This window comes from Pelophylax lessonae (genome assembly GCF_965119305.1).
Source record: "Pelophylax lessonae genome assembly, chromosome: 2".
NCBI classification, from domain to species: Eukaryota; Metazoa; Chordata; class Amphibia; order Anura; family Ranidae; genus Pelophylax; species Pelophylax lessonae.
The window spans coordinates 556,844,220-556,860,152 of record NC_138769.1 but is presented as its reverse complement, the minus strand read 5'-3'; the positions used below and the strand labels follow the sequence as shown (position 1 = coordinate 556,860,152).

The 15,933-nt window shown below is 45.4% G+C and overlaps 1 protein-coding gene across 1 annotated transcript in view; it reads left to right on the top strand.

Annotated features, from left to right (window-relative positions):
• The first annotated feature begins 1,016 nt into the window (after nt 1-1,016).
• Nucleotides 1,017-15,933, top strand: part of LMBR1L (limb development membrane protein 1 like) — a 147,053-nt gene continuing 132,136 nt past the window's right edge. The window contains exon 1 of the mRNA XM_082247069.1: nt 1,017-1,232. Coding sequence (XP_082103195.1) covers nt 1,167-1,232 — 66 coding nt within the window. The 5' untranslated portion in view covers nt 1,017-1,166. The remainder of the gene's footprint in view (nt 1,233-15,933) is intronic.

Sequence of the window (15,933 nt, the reverse complement as noted above, 5' to 3'; positions counted from 1 at the left end):
CTTTCAGGTCCTTCTCCCTAGCACAGACCAATGTCCCCTTCCTTCCAGGTCCTTCTCCCTAGCACAGACCAATGTCCCCTCCTTCCAGGTCCTTCTCCCTAGAATAGGCCAATGTCCCCTTCCTTCCAGGTCCTTCTCCCTAGCACAGACCAACGTCCCCTCCTTCCAGGTCCTTCTTCCTAGCACAGGCCAATGTCCCCTTCCTTCCAGGTCCTTCTCCCTAGCATAGGCCAATGTCCCCTTCCTTCCAGGTCCTTCTCCCTAGCACAGGCCAATGTCCCCTTCCTTCCAGCTCCTTCTCCCTAGCACAGGCCAATGTCCCCTTCCTTCCAGGTCCTTCTCCCTAGCACAGGCCAATGTCCCCTCCTTCCAGGTCCTTCTCCCTAGCACAGGCCAATGTCCCCTTCCTTCCAGGTCCTTCTCCCTAGCACAGGCCAATGTCCCCTTCCTTCCAGGTTCTTCTCCCTAGCACAGACCAATGTCCCCTTCCTTCCAGGTCCTTCTCCCTAGCACATGTCAATGTCCCCTTCCTTTCAGGTCCTTCTCCCTAGCACAGACCAATGTCCCCTTCCTTCCAGCTCCTTCTCCCTAGCACAGGCCAATGTCCCCTTCCTTCCAGGTCCTTCTCCCTAGCACAGACCAATGTCCCCTTCCTTCCAGGTCCTTCTCCCTAGCACAGACCAATATCATCTTCCTTCCAGGTCCTTCTCCCTAGCACAGGCCAATGTCCCCTTCCTTCCAGGTCCTTCTCCCTAGCACAGGCCATGTCCCCTTCCTTCCAGATCCTTCTCTTAAGACGGGCCCTATGGAAGGTGGATCTTACCTTCCTTCTAACGTCTTTTAAACCAAACGACAACCTACTATCTCAATAGATAAGGCTCAGATACGCTCCGCCCCCCTACACAATAGCCAACGGTTAGTGCTATCGTCACCTCTTCCTCCGCCAATCAGAACGAAGGCTCCGGTGTGCGTGCTCGTCTGAAGCGCTGGAGTAGGCGGGGTAATAACGACCGGGGGAGGTTTGCTGTGAGCGGCTAGTGGAGGAGTTCGTCAGTCGGGTCGTAGCGGCGGTGGAGAGTGCAGGCAGACCGGGTAACACTGGAGTCGTCATCGCCTTTCTCCTCTGAGGGTGGAACCAGCTGCGGGGGGCGCCATGCTACCGGAGAATGGAAGCCGATCAAGATGTGTCTCTTAGAGAGCAGCTCTTCCATGACTGGGTCCGGGAATGCATAGTGAGTGATACGGGAGTGGGGGGAACCGGCTCGGTGACTATTTTGGGAGGGGTGATCGGAGTGTGAGGATGATGGGTGTCACCTGTGGATCAGTAAACTTTTCACCAGTGGAGGTCACGACACAGGACCTCTCTTATACTTCACTATGGGAGGGGGATCCGGGGCATCCCACTTATCTGATTCCCCCCCTCCCCCATAGGAAGTGGGAATCGGGGGGTGAATAGTTCAATAACAACCCCACAATTTTTTGCACACGTTAAAATCTCCATTTTTTTTTTTTTAAGAAATGACAGCCCCCCCCCCCCCCAACAAAAACAAATAAATGGAAAATAAAACCGTGGCAGTTGCAATTTATGGTGCACGATATTTCCACTGTTAGTAAATGTGTATTTTTTCAGGAAAAAATATTCTAAAGTGAGTTTTAGTGCAAACGATCCTAATATTGTGCCCATTTTTTGGTAAATTATAAAGGATGGGGTTGCATGGCATAAATGGATATCTAACTAGTCCAGTCTTAAAATTGAGCACGTTCGTGGATTCACAAAAAACTTCAGCCATAGGCGACAATTTAATCGCATCTACAGGTCATCAGTTTAGAGTAATCTGTGAACTCTGGCCCTAGAATTATTCCTAAATTTGCAGCGATACCGCAGATGTATGGCACCATTAATGTTTACACACGCTCCCTCTAAGCTGCACTTTTAATATCAGGGGTGACAAAAATTTAATATTTTCAATATATACAATTTGTGTTGTTTACTTTGCCATCGCCAGGGGGGTAACAAGCCCTGATTATTCTGATAGAATAGGTAAGTAACCGGTCCTCTGTTTTTAAGAGACATTGGGAATCTAATAGGCCCCCAATGTCTCCCCTGCCCTCCAATTGAACAATTCCAGCACAGATCGTACACTAGCCGAGGAGTGACAGCTGTGACCCCGAAAGTGCCATAATACACATTCCTTGAAGGTGGGAATGGATGTTCCCCCCTGTTACTCCGTGGAGGCTGGAACAGAAGAACATGGGAAACCCCACGTCTGCCAGTGGGGAAGGGGGTCCTCACGGCTGCATTCACACCTCAGCGTTTTGAATTGCGGGCAGATTTCCGTGATTCTGCCCTCAATTTCAAATCGTCCAGGTGTGAATGACAAATCAAACGCACATTTGAGATGCCATTCATTCCAATAGCACCTCAAATTGCAGTGCGGTTCTGCCACGATTGTCACGCTGTAATCCACAGCGATCCCCATTGTGTGAAGTATGTCACCCAAAAGTAGCTCCTGAACTTTTTATGGGTGACAAGCTACATGCGATGTGGGTTCCCGTGATTGCAGCGAGATTTATCACGCCAGTACCGCAACGCGATTTTTAGATTGCCATTCAAATGAATGGCATCTCAAATGTGCGTTCTGCGATTAGTCGTTCACACCTCGGCGTTTTTGAAAGTGCAGGCAGAATTGTGGCAAATTCAAAATGCAGAGGTGTGAATGAAGTCTTAAAAGGAACAGACGGCTCTAGATCCATTTGATCACCTTTATCAGAGTACTTCCCTGGCTCTTAAAATCGGTATAAAGCTCACATTTGCAGCAGCAGCCGTGAGCTTGGTTTAACCAATTGTCTACTATGCTGTTTAGAAACGTACCTTAGTAGATCAGTAATTAAACCTCTCTGAGCCTTGTTTGTAATAGACACTGTAATAGACCCTTCATTGGGCTGTTTTGGCCCTTGAGTTTATTCATGTTGCAATGTGGTTACATGTTGTACTGAAAAAAATATGGCCTGTTCTTACTTTTAGCACAGGGCAACGCGCTGGGGTGATTTTACAGTGTATGTGGCTGGCATACACTGATCAACACATATCAGTGCATCTGGTGTAAATGGATCTCAAGGGCTTGCTCTCATGTGTGATCTCTTGCTGCCCCTCTGAAAAGAGATCTGTAGTGGATCACTTTTTAGAGGGTGTTTGGCAGGCGGTGAGTAAGGGATATGTCTCCTCCCAAATGCCTGTTTTCATGCTAAAAAAGGCAAATCACTGTACCATAACCACATGCATTGTATGATGTAGCATCCTGGCCCCATACATTTGATAGGGTCATATTCAGTGGCAGTATTGCCCTCAAAATGCGACGTGCAGTTTAATTTTTGCTGCAGTTACAAAGGAAAGCATTGTTGCATGTGTACAGCCCTGAGTAGCGGCATGCCTTTTTTAGGTGTGTGGAGCGGGGTCGACTTGCAGAGTGGTAAAACTGCGGCTCAGCCGCCTGGCCACCCACTGGCCCCCTGTGTGACTGAGCCCTTAAACGTGTTGTAGTACATATGTTTGAAAGCTGACTTCTCTGGAATTCCCAGTGGCCGGTGTTATGGTGCCTGTATATTGGTGAAATGATGATTTGTATGATAGCTGTATTTTATATTTTTAAGGCGTACATACAGTATACTACCTGAACCATCAAATAAGACATTTTGATAGAGATATATATATAGAGATGTATAGAGATGTATAGAGATGTATAGAGATGTATAGAGATGTATAGAGATGTATAGAGATGTATAGAGATGTATAGAGATGTATAGAGATGTATAGAGATGTATATATAGAGATGTATAGAGATGTATATATAGAGATGTATAGAGATGTATATATAGAGATGTATAGAGATGTATATATAGAGATGTATAGAGATGTATATAGAGATGTATATAGAGATGTATATAGAGATGTATATAGAGATGTATATAGAGAGATATAGAGAGATATAGAGAGATATAGAGAGATATAGAGAGATATAGAGAGATATAGAGAGATATAGAGAGATATAGAGAGATATAGAGAGATATAGAGAGATATAGAGAGATATAGAGAGATATAGAGAGATATAGAGAGATATAGAGAGATATAGAGAGATATAGAGAGATATAGAGAGATATAGAGAGATATAGAGAGATATAGAGAGATATAGAGAGATATAATGAAACTGCACATATATATATATGTGTGTATGTATGTTTTTTTATTTTAACAACTCATATATTTTGGTTGGTTGGAGAATGATTTTGGGCTTTGATGGTTAGCAGATATCATGGATATTGCGGCCTATGTAGATCTAGTAATGTATTTTTTTTTTTTTTTTTTTTATTATACTGGATTTATTTAGCACAAACCGTTTGATTAATTTAAAACATAAGGGCAGACAGTACTGTTACAATACAATTCAATACAGGAGGAATCCGGGGGCCCTGCTCCTTAGAGCTTACAATCTAGGAGGGTCAAGTGATGCAAAAGGTAATAACTGTGGGGGATGAGTGGATTGAGCAAGTGGAAATAGTGTGACAAACTCACTCAGGACAGGAGCTTTTGGAGGGGACTCCAGGCTAGCCTCTTCCCTACTGACTATGGGCCCTGGCTTGTGAGGGAACACTGCCTTATTGTGGGGTTTATGCTGGGGGACCCTTGGAGTAATGTTACTTTGGATTCAAGTCCACATCTCCCCAAGACATAGACTAGTCTAGGCCTAGGATCCTGGTTAAAGGCCTAGCTGCCTATTGCCAAGAAGGGACTGCTTCACACAGTCAGACTCATGGCAGATGCTAATGTCATCAGCTCAACCGCCTGTCTTCCACACATTGTTGATTGTTGTGATTAACTCACTTACACTTATAATAATGTGTATTGTGCTTCATGAGCTCGATGACAGCAAGTCTGCTAGTTAGCTCAAGTTAATTCAATCATTGTCCTCTATTAGTGGAAAAGTAGAATACTGTTTGTTGATTATTCCTTAGATATGTTAATTGTATTTCTGTACGCAATTTCATCTGCATATGATATTGTAATCAGGCCCCTGACCTGGTGTGAGTTTGTTCAATAAATGTTCCAGATCTTATACAAGCTATTCTCGGCTAGTTTTGTATGGGGCAGCTAGAATATCTGATTTCTATGTTCAAGACTGAAGGAAGCGGTATTCTGACAGAAGCACACAAGCACATTGTGGGTCGTGGTTCCGTTACATACAGTTTTTTGGTGGCGGTGGGATAGTCTTCTCTGAAGAGAAACGTTTTCAGGGATCACTTTAGGCCTGGTTCACACCTTTTTGTTCCGTTTCCGTTTTTGTGTTTTTGATGCATGTTTTGCATTTTTTTATGTTTTTTATTTTATTTATTTTTTGCCAGTTTGGGTAGATTAAACAATGTAAATCTCATGAAAAATGCACTACATGCTTTTAAAAAAAAGTCCCAGAGCCTTTCCAAAAAAAAAAGCGGCCCTGGAAAAAAAAAGCATAGCTGTGAACATGTCCAATAGGAAACATGTTAAATGGACAGTAGTGCGTTTCTGCAAAACATTAAAAAATGCAGAGGTGAAAACAAGGCCTAAAAATTGACAGAGTAGGAGATAGCCAGATAGATCTGGGTAGGGAATTCCAAAGGATGAGAGGCTTGAGGGAAGTCCTGGAGGCAAGCATGGGAGAAGATGACAAGGGAACTAGAGAGCAGGTCGTCTTGTTTTAATGTGTATATAAACAATTGCCCTATGAGATCTGTCCCTTTACAGAATTTGTTTTTTTGCCCTTTGTCCTGTATTTTTATAAGTTGCTGGGTGTTCCCCTCTCTCATGATGGGCTTTATCACCGTTGGCCATAAACGTATAGATTTTGTTTTGCTCAACCTTCATCCAGCTAAAAGAAAAAAATCTAGACATATCCCACGGGGACTGTGAAAATTTAGCAATGTTTGTCCCCTCCCGAGATTTGCACTGGAGAGCATCTATTGACCACTTCTGTTCTTCTGATGGTAGCTGGAGATGCTTTGTGAACATTCTGGTGCATGTCCGTTTCCATACATAATGACCTGCTTTCCATGAATAATGGCTTGCGTAGCGCTACACTGATGAATGAAAATGCTCTGCTTGTCCTGACGTCTCGGTCCTAGTGCTCTAGTCCCATCTTTATGCACAGAGCATATGGTCAATCAGGGAATGTTGGAAGGTGGTGTTAGGGTTTATGAGCCATTGAACACCCTCTGATGGAGATCTGCTCTGATTATTTCCTGCACAATTTAAAATGGGTGGGAGGCCTGCAGTGTCAGCTGCCTAAAGCCAGGAGAGATGTCGTACTTTCACTTGTAATTTCCTAGTTTGCACCAAGGGGAGATATCTGGTCTAGTTCAGGCTGTTTCTCTGATTGTGGGTTTCCTCTGGGTACTCCGTCTTTCTCCCAAACTCCAAAGACGTGCTGGTAGAGTAATTGGCTCCTGTAGTACAATGTATAAATTGGCATTGCACATGTCATCACCTTCTGCATTTACTAGGAAAGACCTGGCGTACCGTTTATTTTTTCTGGATGCTAGTCTCATTTAAAAAATGAGGGTATTCAGCTTACAAAAATTCTCGTACGACAAATTTTGGAAGTGATGTATTCTTTAATTTCTGAGCATGCTTGGTTTCGCTCTTGTGATTTTTTTTTTTTTTTGATAAACTGTACTAATTAAATGGCAATCTGACGTTGTGTTCACTTACAGTAAAACATTTTCTTGCTTGCACCTTCAGATTTTGTCTTTCAAAAAGTAGGGATCAGCTGTCGCAAGCACTATACTAACTATCAGATAATCAGCTGATTGTTCGTCGTCTACATTTTTTCTTCCTATTTTTATCGTGTGTACGGGCCTTTAGTAAATCAACCCCATGGTGTCCAGAGACCTGGAACGTAGAATTGCGTAGTTGAATACGTCTTTAGACTTGAACGTGATACACTTTTCTGATTCTTTGTTAAAACAATGATAAATTCTAATGACAATGATAAATAATTGATTGTGCTGGGGCTCATTCACATGGGCATATGGTATATTTTTTGCACAGAGCACAGGTTCGGGCAGGCGATTCCTACATAACGTACCAATTCTTCTGGTGACTTTATCAATGTATGCGTATTAACGTTTTCTGCAAATATGAATGGCCTTAACTGTGTTCTACTTACAAACACTTTTTTTTATATGTATATACTAGCTAAATGTGGTTCTACATTTGTTTGTAGACACCTGTGTGTGTGACCCCCCAATCCTATAGTGCATTTAGATGCGTACAGTATTCTACACTGTATACATCTAAAGGCTTTTAGATGCCCATGTGAATGAGCCCTGAAAGTCTAAAAAATGATTACAACATATATTTAAACAGTGAATATTGCTGGTGGTTATAACAGCCACTAGCAATAATCCCATTTAAAATCAGGCAGGCTGGTTGTACACAGGTTAATCGATCAATTTGGGTACATTCATCCTGCCTATACGTGGTTTGAATCCTGGCCAGTTCCTTCTAAACCAACCGAGATTCGAGCCGTCTATGGCTGGTGTAAAATAGAAAACAATACACCTGCGTTCAGCTATATATATATATATATATATATATATATATATATATATATATATATATATATATATATATATATATATATATATATATATATATATATATATATATATATATATATATATATATATATAAAACATTTTTGTGTCTGTGCGCATGAGATCTTTCGATTTTGATTTCTTTAGATAGATATAAGCGATTATTCTGATTAGAAAAGCGTTGCCGGCATGCTGGAGGAAGGGATCCTTTTGCAGCTCTTGCTCCCTGCTGATTTGAGAACTGACTCAGCAGGGAATATGTTGGACCTCTGCAGGGAGACCACTGTTTTCCCACAGAGAAGAAAGGTCTTTTTCTGCAGTATGCTGGCAAGGGACAGGCTTTTCAACTCTGGCTGTGGCTGCTTTTAAAGCAAAATGAACTGTAAGATTTTGCACACTTTTTTTGGTTTTTAATGCACCTGGAGTGTATTTAAGTGATTTAAACAAAAAAAATGTAATTGGGCTTCAATTCTAAATGTAGCAAGTCCATAATAATGTTTCCATTATAGTACAACAAACCTAATCATTTAGCTTTGTAGCTGACAAGTGGACCGTATTCTGACATGCAATGTACTCGCACAACCGACTTGTAACGTTCTTATGTGTTTCTCAAGGGTAGTTGATTGTTCTGGCCGTCACGTTTTGTTTCCTGTCACTAGCTGAAGTAGTTTTTGTCAACATCCTGCGTTGAGGATATGCCACGCCATTATACCAGCATGGGTGGGAAGTTCATTTGACAGCTAGAAACTCCTATGTACGTAATCGAGCTTAGGCAAACATTACTGACACTTCTCAGCCAGGGGAAAAAAAGGTTACAGACTTAACCTGTGCTAAGAATGGAAGGATGCTGCCGTTCTTGGCATGGACACTGGATTATGTTTCAGAACTCTTTTCAGGTTTATTTATTTTTTGATGGGGCGGGGGGTTTGGGGGTCCAACTACTGTGTGTTTCATTTGCTGATTGCAGGTGCAATGCTTTGCAAAAAAATGCACTGCACATTTTTTTTTTTTTTTTTTTTAAGAACGGTTAACTTTATCCTTTTTAATGGTCCTGTAACTTTTATTTATTTTTTTTATATAATTCTTTCTGTTTTTCTGATTCCTTGTAATGTCACCTGTGTGCTCCTGATCCTTTTTCTCCCTCGCTTCTGTTTCCTGTTTGGCGCTGCAGCCTACCGTACTTGTGGTGATGTGCAATGCTTTGTGCACACTACACATCCCATAGTCCAGCTCAGAGCTAACCATTCTACGAATGCCTGTACATAGCTAAGGGTGTCCAGGGTAGGTAAGGTGTAGCGGGGCTTCCCAGGCTTTGAGAAATTTACGTAACCAGTAACTTATTCATGCGCACCTTTTTAAAGCGGAGTTCCAGCCTAAAAAAAAACTTTGCAGCATCAGTAAGGCTCCGTTCACATGTTAGCGTATGGATCGCGGGCAGAACCGCCGCGATTCCGCCCGCGATCCGGAGATTATTGCAATTTGCGGAACGCCTGTGCGTTGCCCGTTGATTTGCAATAGCCCCCCAAACGCTGAGCGATGTTGCTGCGATTTCCACCTGCCGAATCGCGGTAACATCGCGCAAAAAAAATTGCGGGACGCAATACGCTCCAAAGAAGCTCTTGTACTTTTTTGGGCGTAATGCATCCAGTGATTTTTTTTTTTTTTTTTTTGCGCGATATTACCGCGATTCGGCAGGCGGAAATCGCGGCAACATCGCTCAGCGTTTGGGGGGCTATTGCAAATCAACGGGCAACGCACAGACGTCCCGCGATTTGCAATAATCTCCGGATCGCGGGCGGAATCGCCGCGGTTCTGCCCGCGATCCATACGCTAACATGTGAACGGAGCCTTAGAGTACAAAAATCTGAAAACTTTTTCTTTTTTGTTTCACTTACCTTGTTTTTAATGAAAATAAACTTACCTTCCTTCCTCTTCCTCCTTGTGCGGCCGTGGCCTCCGACGTCACTTCCACCTTTGCATTGCGTCCTGGGAGATGAGCGTCATCAATCCCAGGATGCAATGGGAACGGCCGGCCGCATGCGCGAGATTGCGTTCGGCATTCTGGGTAGCACAGAACCAGGAAGAGGAACTCCGCGAGGGACACCACGGGTTCAGATGCCCACACCTGAGATGGCCATGCTCTGCAATCAATTTTAAAGGTACCGTATATACTCGAGTATAAGCCGAGATTTTCAGCATGTTTTTTCATGCTGAAAGTGCCCCCCTCGGCTTATACTCGAGTCACTGTCTTTTTTGTCTTTTTAAAAATGGCACCGAAGTGTCACCGCACATGTGCCGCATGCCCGGGAATAGCCGATTGTGTTTGAGCTTTCCCGAGCATCGGTGGCGCATTTGCAGTGACGTAGTATTGGCGCCGGGAGGCGCGATTTTTAAATCAAGGCGCCTCACCGAAAGGTAGAGGAGACTCCTCCTCAGCCCCTACATTTCCTCATGCAGTGCTGCGGGCATGGTACAGGACATTCTCCTGTACCATGCCTGCAGCACTGCATCTCATGTGCCATGCCTGTACCATCTCCTGTGCCATGTCCGCAGCCCCTGTTTTGTGTCTCGTGGTGGTCCAGTAGCTGCTGCATTTCCCACCCTAGGCTTATACTCGAGTCAATAAGTTTTCCCACTTTTTTGTGGTAAAATTGGGGGCCTCGGCTATATTCGGGTCGACTTATACTCGAGTATATACGGTAAGTATTTATCTTTATTCAGTAAAGGTAATATACTGTAATTTGGGGTTAGGTAATTGGGGGTAGCTTAGGATTAGGGAGGTATTTTTAGCTCAACCGTGTATGTGGCCGGAACTCCGCTTTAACCTCGGCTAAATGAACTAAGTGGATTTCTTTCATGCGTTAGCGATGGACTGTTTGGCTGCAATGAAGAAGAGTAGTCAGTTTTTGTTGCATGACTGCTGAGAAGCATAGGCTCATTTATGAGCAGCTAATAAACCAATACCTTGCCCCCCAAAAAGACACCGAAGCTGATTAAATTGGAAATAGGGCAAGGCCACAGCTTTATTGAACTTTGCAAAAGTAACAACTTTCCAAATGTACCAAACAGTGCCAGTCACGGTTATACTGTGAGCACCCGACAATGCCAGTCACAGTTCTACCGTGAGCACCCATAAAACATAATCTTACATATTCTAAGAGGCCTGTCCTTACCATCAGTGCCAGACATAGACTGACCCCAGGATTTAACTTGAGGGCATAGCCAATAAAGCAACATCAATTTCTGGGCAAGGTCAAAACCGCCAAAAAAGCTGTGACAAAACATCACAACAGATGGGGGGGGGGGGGTGGGCAACTCTTAACAGCTGAATCTCCTCAGAGCAGTTGGATGTGCCCCAGCGTAGCCTTTTCCTAGAGTTCAGGCTCCACCCAGTCACCTCAGGTCTTTGTAGCCAATCCCAAGGGAGCTACTTAACTTCTCTTTTAGGTTCACACCCACAGTGACGCAATGCTTCTAGCAGTCAAGGCTCCCTTTCCCTAAAGGAGGGTCAAGGGGCCTTCATTACCTTATGTCCTGGGACGGAGTGATGGTTGTAAACCTCGGCCATGAAATATGAACGATGCATATCCCTCTATAATATATACCTGTCTCAACATTAGAGCACTAAGTGTCATGTCTGTCTGCTGCCTCTTTTCTCTTAGCATGTATCACTTCAGATTAGTTTTCCTGTCACCAAGAAGATAAAAAGGTGTCAAGGGAGGGAGCTACAGCTGATTGACAGCCTCAGCTCTGTTCCTGTGTGAAGGAGGGGGGGCGGGGGTCTCTCCTCGGATATCTGCCTCCTGCTTTTCAGGGATTAAAGATCCTGTGTAAATTCTGCACATTGAATGGATGTAGGGGACAGACGGCTTTAGATGGACAGACCGGTACTATTAAAGAGGAAGTAAACCCTCCTCTACAACTTGTACCTATAGGTAAGCCTATGATAAGGCTTACCTATAGGTACTGTAAATATCTCCTAAACATGTACCGTTTAGGAGATATTTACCTTACATGTCGCCAGTGACGTCACTGACGAATGCGCTCTGAAGGAACGGCCGCTCGTGCCGTTCCTTCAGAGCCCCGTGCCGTGACTGTCGGCTCTAGCGCGCGTGCGCGGGAGTGACGTCACCGCGGCTCCGGCCAATCAGATGGCCGGATGCCGCGATCCCGGAAGACGGGCGACTAGACATGTCGCCCGTCATAGAGGTGAGTGAGCGGCACGGCGGGGGCTCATTCTGAGGTAAGTATTGCATAATGAGCTAATATGCGATGCATACTAGCTCATTATGTCTTTCTTTTGCAGGGTGTAAAAAAAAAAAAAAAATAACTCAAAACGAGTTTACAACCTCTTTTAAAGTGTTACTAAACCTAAAACAGTAAAATCAGTCTGTATATGCAAGGGGTTAATCTTCTGCATTGTGTAAAAAGGCTGTTTGATCCTGTCGTCTCTGTTCTTCCCCTTCTTCCATTTTCCCCAATCATCTCCTGATAAGACAGAGCCTTTGGAGTCAGCACATGCTCAGTTTGGTGTGTATTGCTACAGAGGTTTTTTTTTGTTCTCTTTTGTTTGGGAGGGTGCATGTGATCAAGGTAGCGCCAATCAGCACTATCCAGAGAGGGTCAGGGGTCATGCAGCCTCATAGAACATTCCAGAGTAGAATGAACACTCCTGCTAGCTTTAACCAGATACTGATGGAAGTCACAAGACTGCTATAGACAAGGTATTAGCAGTTTATATTTCCTAAAATAATTGCATTTCCATGCTCTGTGTACTGTGGGAGACCAGATAGAGTGAATACAGGCTCCTGGGTTTAGTACCTCTTTAACCACTTTACCACCGGAGGATTTTGCTGTCTTCCGTCCAGGCCACTTTTTGCGATTCGGCGCTGTGCGAATTCAACTGACAATTGCGCGGTCGTGCGACGCCGTACCCAAACAAAATTTACGTCCTTTTTTTTCCCACAAGCAGAGCTTTCTTTTGGTGGTATTTGATCACCTGTGCGATTTTTACTTTTTGCGCTATAAACAAAAAAATAGCGTTTATTTTGAAAAAATAACAATATTTTTAACATTTTTTTATATGAAATTCCCCCCAAAAAAGATGTAAAAACCAATTTTTTTAAAAATTTTTGGCCAATTTGTTTTCTGCTACCTATGTTTGGTAAAAAAAATCGCAATAAGCGTATTTTGATTGGTTTGCGCAAAAGTTATTGCGTTTACTAACAAAGGGAAAGATTTCTGTCATTTTTGGTGTTTTTTTTTTTTAACGCGTAATGGCGGCGATCTACGATTTTTGTGGGACTGCGACATTGCGGCGGACAGATCGGACCCTTGACTGACATTTTTGACACTTTTGGGGGTACCAGTGACATTACTGCAGTCATCAGTGCTATATATATATATGCACTGTTACTGTAAAAATGACACTGGCAGGGAAGGGGTTAATTTTATTGGAGAGGGAGGGGTTAATGTATGCCTGGTGCTTACTGACGTGTAGGGGGGGGAGGTGACTGAGTGAGTCATGGACAGATCGGATGTCCAGCTATGCTGAACAGTCCGATCTGTCACTCCCTGTCACTATGGAGATCCGTCCGCTTGTGTTTACACAGGCGGGCGGATCTCCACACTAGATCCCCGGCGATCGGGGCAGAGCAGCGGCGATCGCCGCTGCTCCTCCCCTGGCCCGACTCCCACTGTGAATGAAAACAGCGGGAGCGAGCCTCCGGCGGCGCGCAAGCGCCGCCCAGAAGGGGGAGTGTCTGACGACGTTAATACTACGTCGTCAGACGATAACGAGCCACTCTGCCGCAGTAGTATTACTGTGAGCAGACGTAAAGTGGTTAAAGCGGAGTTCCGGCCACAAAATCGACATAGTCGATTTTGGGCCATCAGCTTCCTATTTGTCACCTGAAAAAGAAATGGGTTGTTACGATTTTTTTTTTTTTTTTTTTTTTTTTTTACTTACCTTGTAATTGCAGAAAAAAAATACTCCCCTTCCTTCCACTTCCTCCCTCGGCCTCGCGGCCCACGCCGTCACTTCCGCTTTTCAATGATTCCTGGGAGCTGAACGTCATCGCTCCCAGGAATCAATGCGCCGGCACCGGCCCCGACATCAGTTCTGGTTCAGGCGCGTCATACCTTGCTAAACAGCTTCTGGGCATGCCCAGAAGCTGTGCAGGGATGACGCTGCAGCCCCGGAAGTGACGGCGGGGCAGGCGCAGTGCATCGTGGGACTGAAGAGGACACTGAAGAGGATCGCGCTGGCTTCAAGCTGCCCACACCTGAGATGGCAGCGCTGGAGAAGAAATTTTTAAAAGTGAGTATTTCTTCTGGCAGGTAAGTGCCAACCGGGACAGATCAGAGGCTAGCCATTGTGGAATGTACTTGCTCTGACTGTCCCGGGGGTATGTTCATTGAAATTTTTTTTTCTCTTACGTCCTCCGACAGTCGCCGCCTCTTCATATTCGTCACATATGGGGTATTAGACTTTGCTCCGAAGGAGTAGCTAGGCAACAGAATATGTTAACAATAAAGCTTTAACATATCCCACCCTCAAGGGGTGGTCCCCTCAGTCAATACCCTCCTACTTCCTGCAACCATATCTCAGTTTTAATGTCTAGCTTGTCAGGAGTGGCTGGCTCTCTCTGTGCTGGGACTTTTTGTCCCAGACTCTTTCTTCTTTTTGATATTTTGTTTGAGTTTTCTCTCTACCTTTACTTAGCTGTTATTTTTGTCAGCATTAGTTAGTTCTTCGGACGAAGAGGATCATGCGGACTGGGTCTCGGGCTGATCCCCCTGGTCGCAGGTCGTGGGTCAGTGGCTTCCCAGTCTGCCATCGAGCGTTCAGCCAGGTAACGCTCCTGGCACGGTGAACGACCCATCCCTGTTCGGTGCAGGGATGATTGGTGAGGTGGCTACCTCACCGGACGCTGTGCGGTTTCTGAACCGCCATTGTGTGCGTCTTGAGTAGCGACTCTCCCTGCCTCATGTGCAGCGGCTTGTTCGCCTGTGCGGGTTCCCCACGCCATGTGAGGTAAGTGTATCTATGTGGGGACCTGTCTGTCTGGGGGGGGTCTCAGTCTGGGACTGTGTAACCTGCCTTTAATCACACTGCTTGTCTCCCTATCTCTCGGCTGCATGCTGTGGGCTGCAAGGGGGGGGGGGAGCTGTATGACACTGAGTATGTCAGGCTGGGCAGTGTGAGGAGCTGTGTGCTGTGGGGCATGTTTTTTAATGGCATGTTGGGGCATATACAGCGATCGCTGCGGCGATCTAACATGTATCCATATTATGGGATGATATTGTGGGTGATTTTATGCACTGTGGAGCGGCGATTTCGGCGCCAAACGGCGCCATTTTTCCGGCGCCCGCTCCGGCCGCATGGTTTACATGCACGGCGGCCATTTTCTTGTAGCCTCCATAGGCTTACATAGAGCGCCCTGGCAGCATCACTTCCTCTCTCCTGGAAGCACCGATCGAGGCAGCAGCTGCAGCGGAGTCTCCTCAGGTTTTATCCTTCTATTCCTGTGTTCCATTGCCTGTATTCAGTCTGTATATTCCCTGTGGGGGTCTCATTGTGCCTGAGTGTGGTGCGGTGGGCTGCGCTTGCCGCGCTTGCTGTAAGGGGGCAGTTAACCCTTGGTTGTCTGGCATACAGGGGCAATGGATTCTCAGGAGGGCAAATTTCCCACAGTCTTGGTGGAAAGCCAGGGGACCGCTGTTTCCCCCCCAGGGGGGGATTTGGCCACTATTGTGGCTGGCCTTGCTGCACAGGTGCAAATGCTGGTGGCTGCTCAATCTACTAAACGGCCCAGAGTTGCTCTGTCCTCTGATTCTGAGGGTGAAGGTGATGGGGCTGTTCTGGCGGGGACCCCCCTATCGGGGTCCCGCTCCTCTCTGGATCTAGTGGGGTCTGAGGTAGAGGCTGAAGTTGAGGGGGTTGATAATTCTCCCCCTGGCTCGCCTGAAGAGCTTGCAATCATGGATGAGTTGATTGCTTCCATTAAGCAGACGCTACGTTTGCAGGACGAGGTGTGTCCCCCAGCTGCCTTGGCGGCTTATGGGACGCAGAGAAAACGCAGGACGCCGCAGGTCTTTCCCTGCAATGCTGATTTTCAGCGCGCTGTTAAGGACCAATGGCGCGATTTGCGCAAGCCTTTTGCGGTACCAAGTAAATTTAAGCTGCGTTATCCTTTCTCGCCTGCCACTGATGAACGGTGGTGTGTGCCTCCGCCAGTAGATCATGCTATTGCGGTTTTGAACAAAGCCACTGCGATCCCGGCAGAGGGATCCCCTATTTTCCGT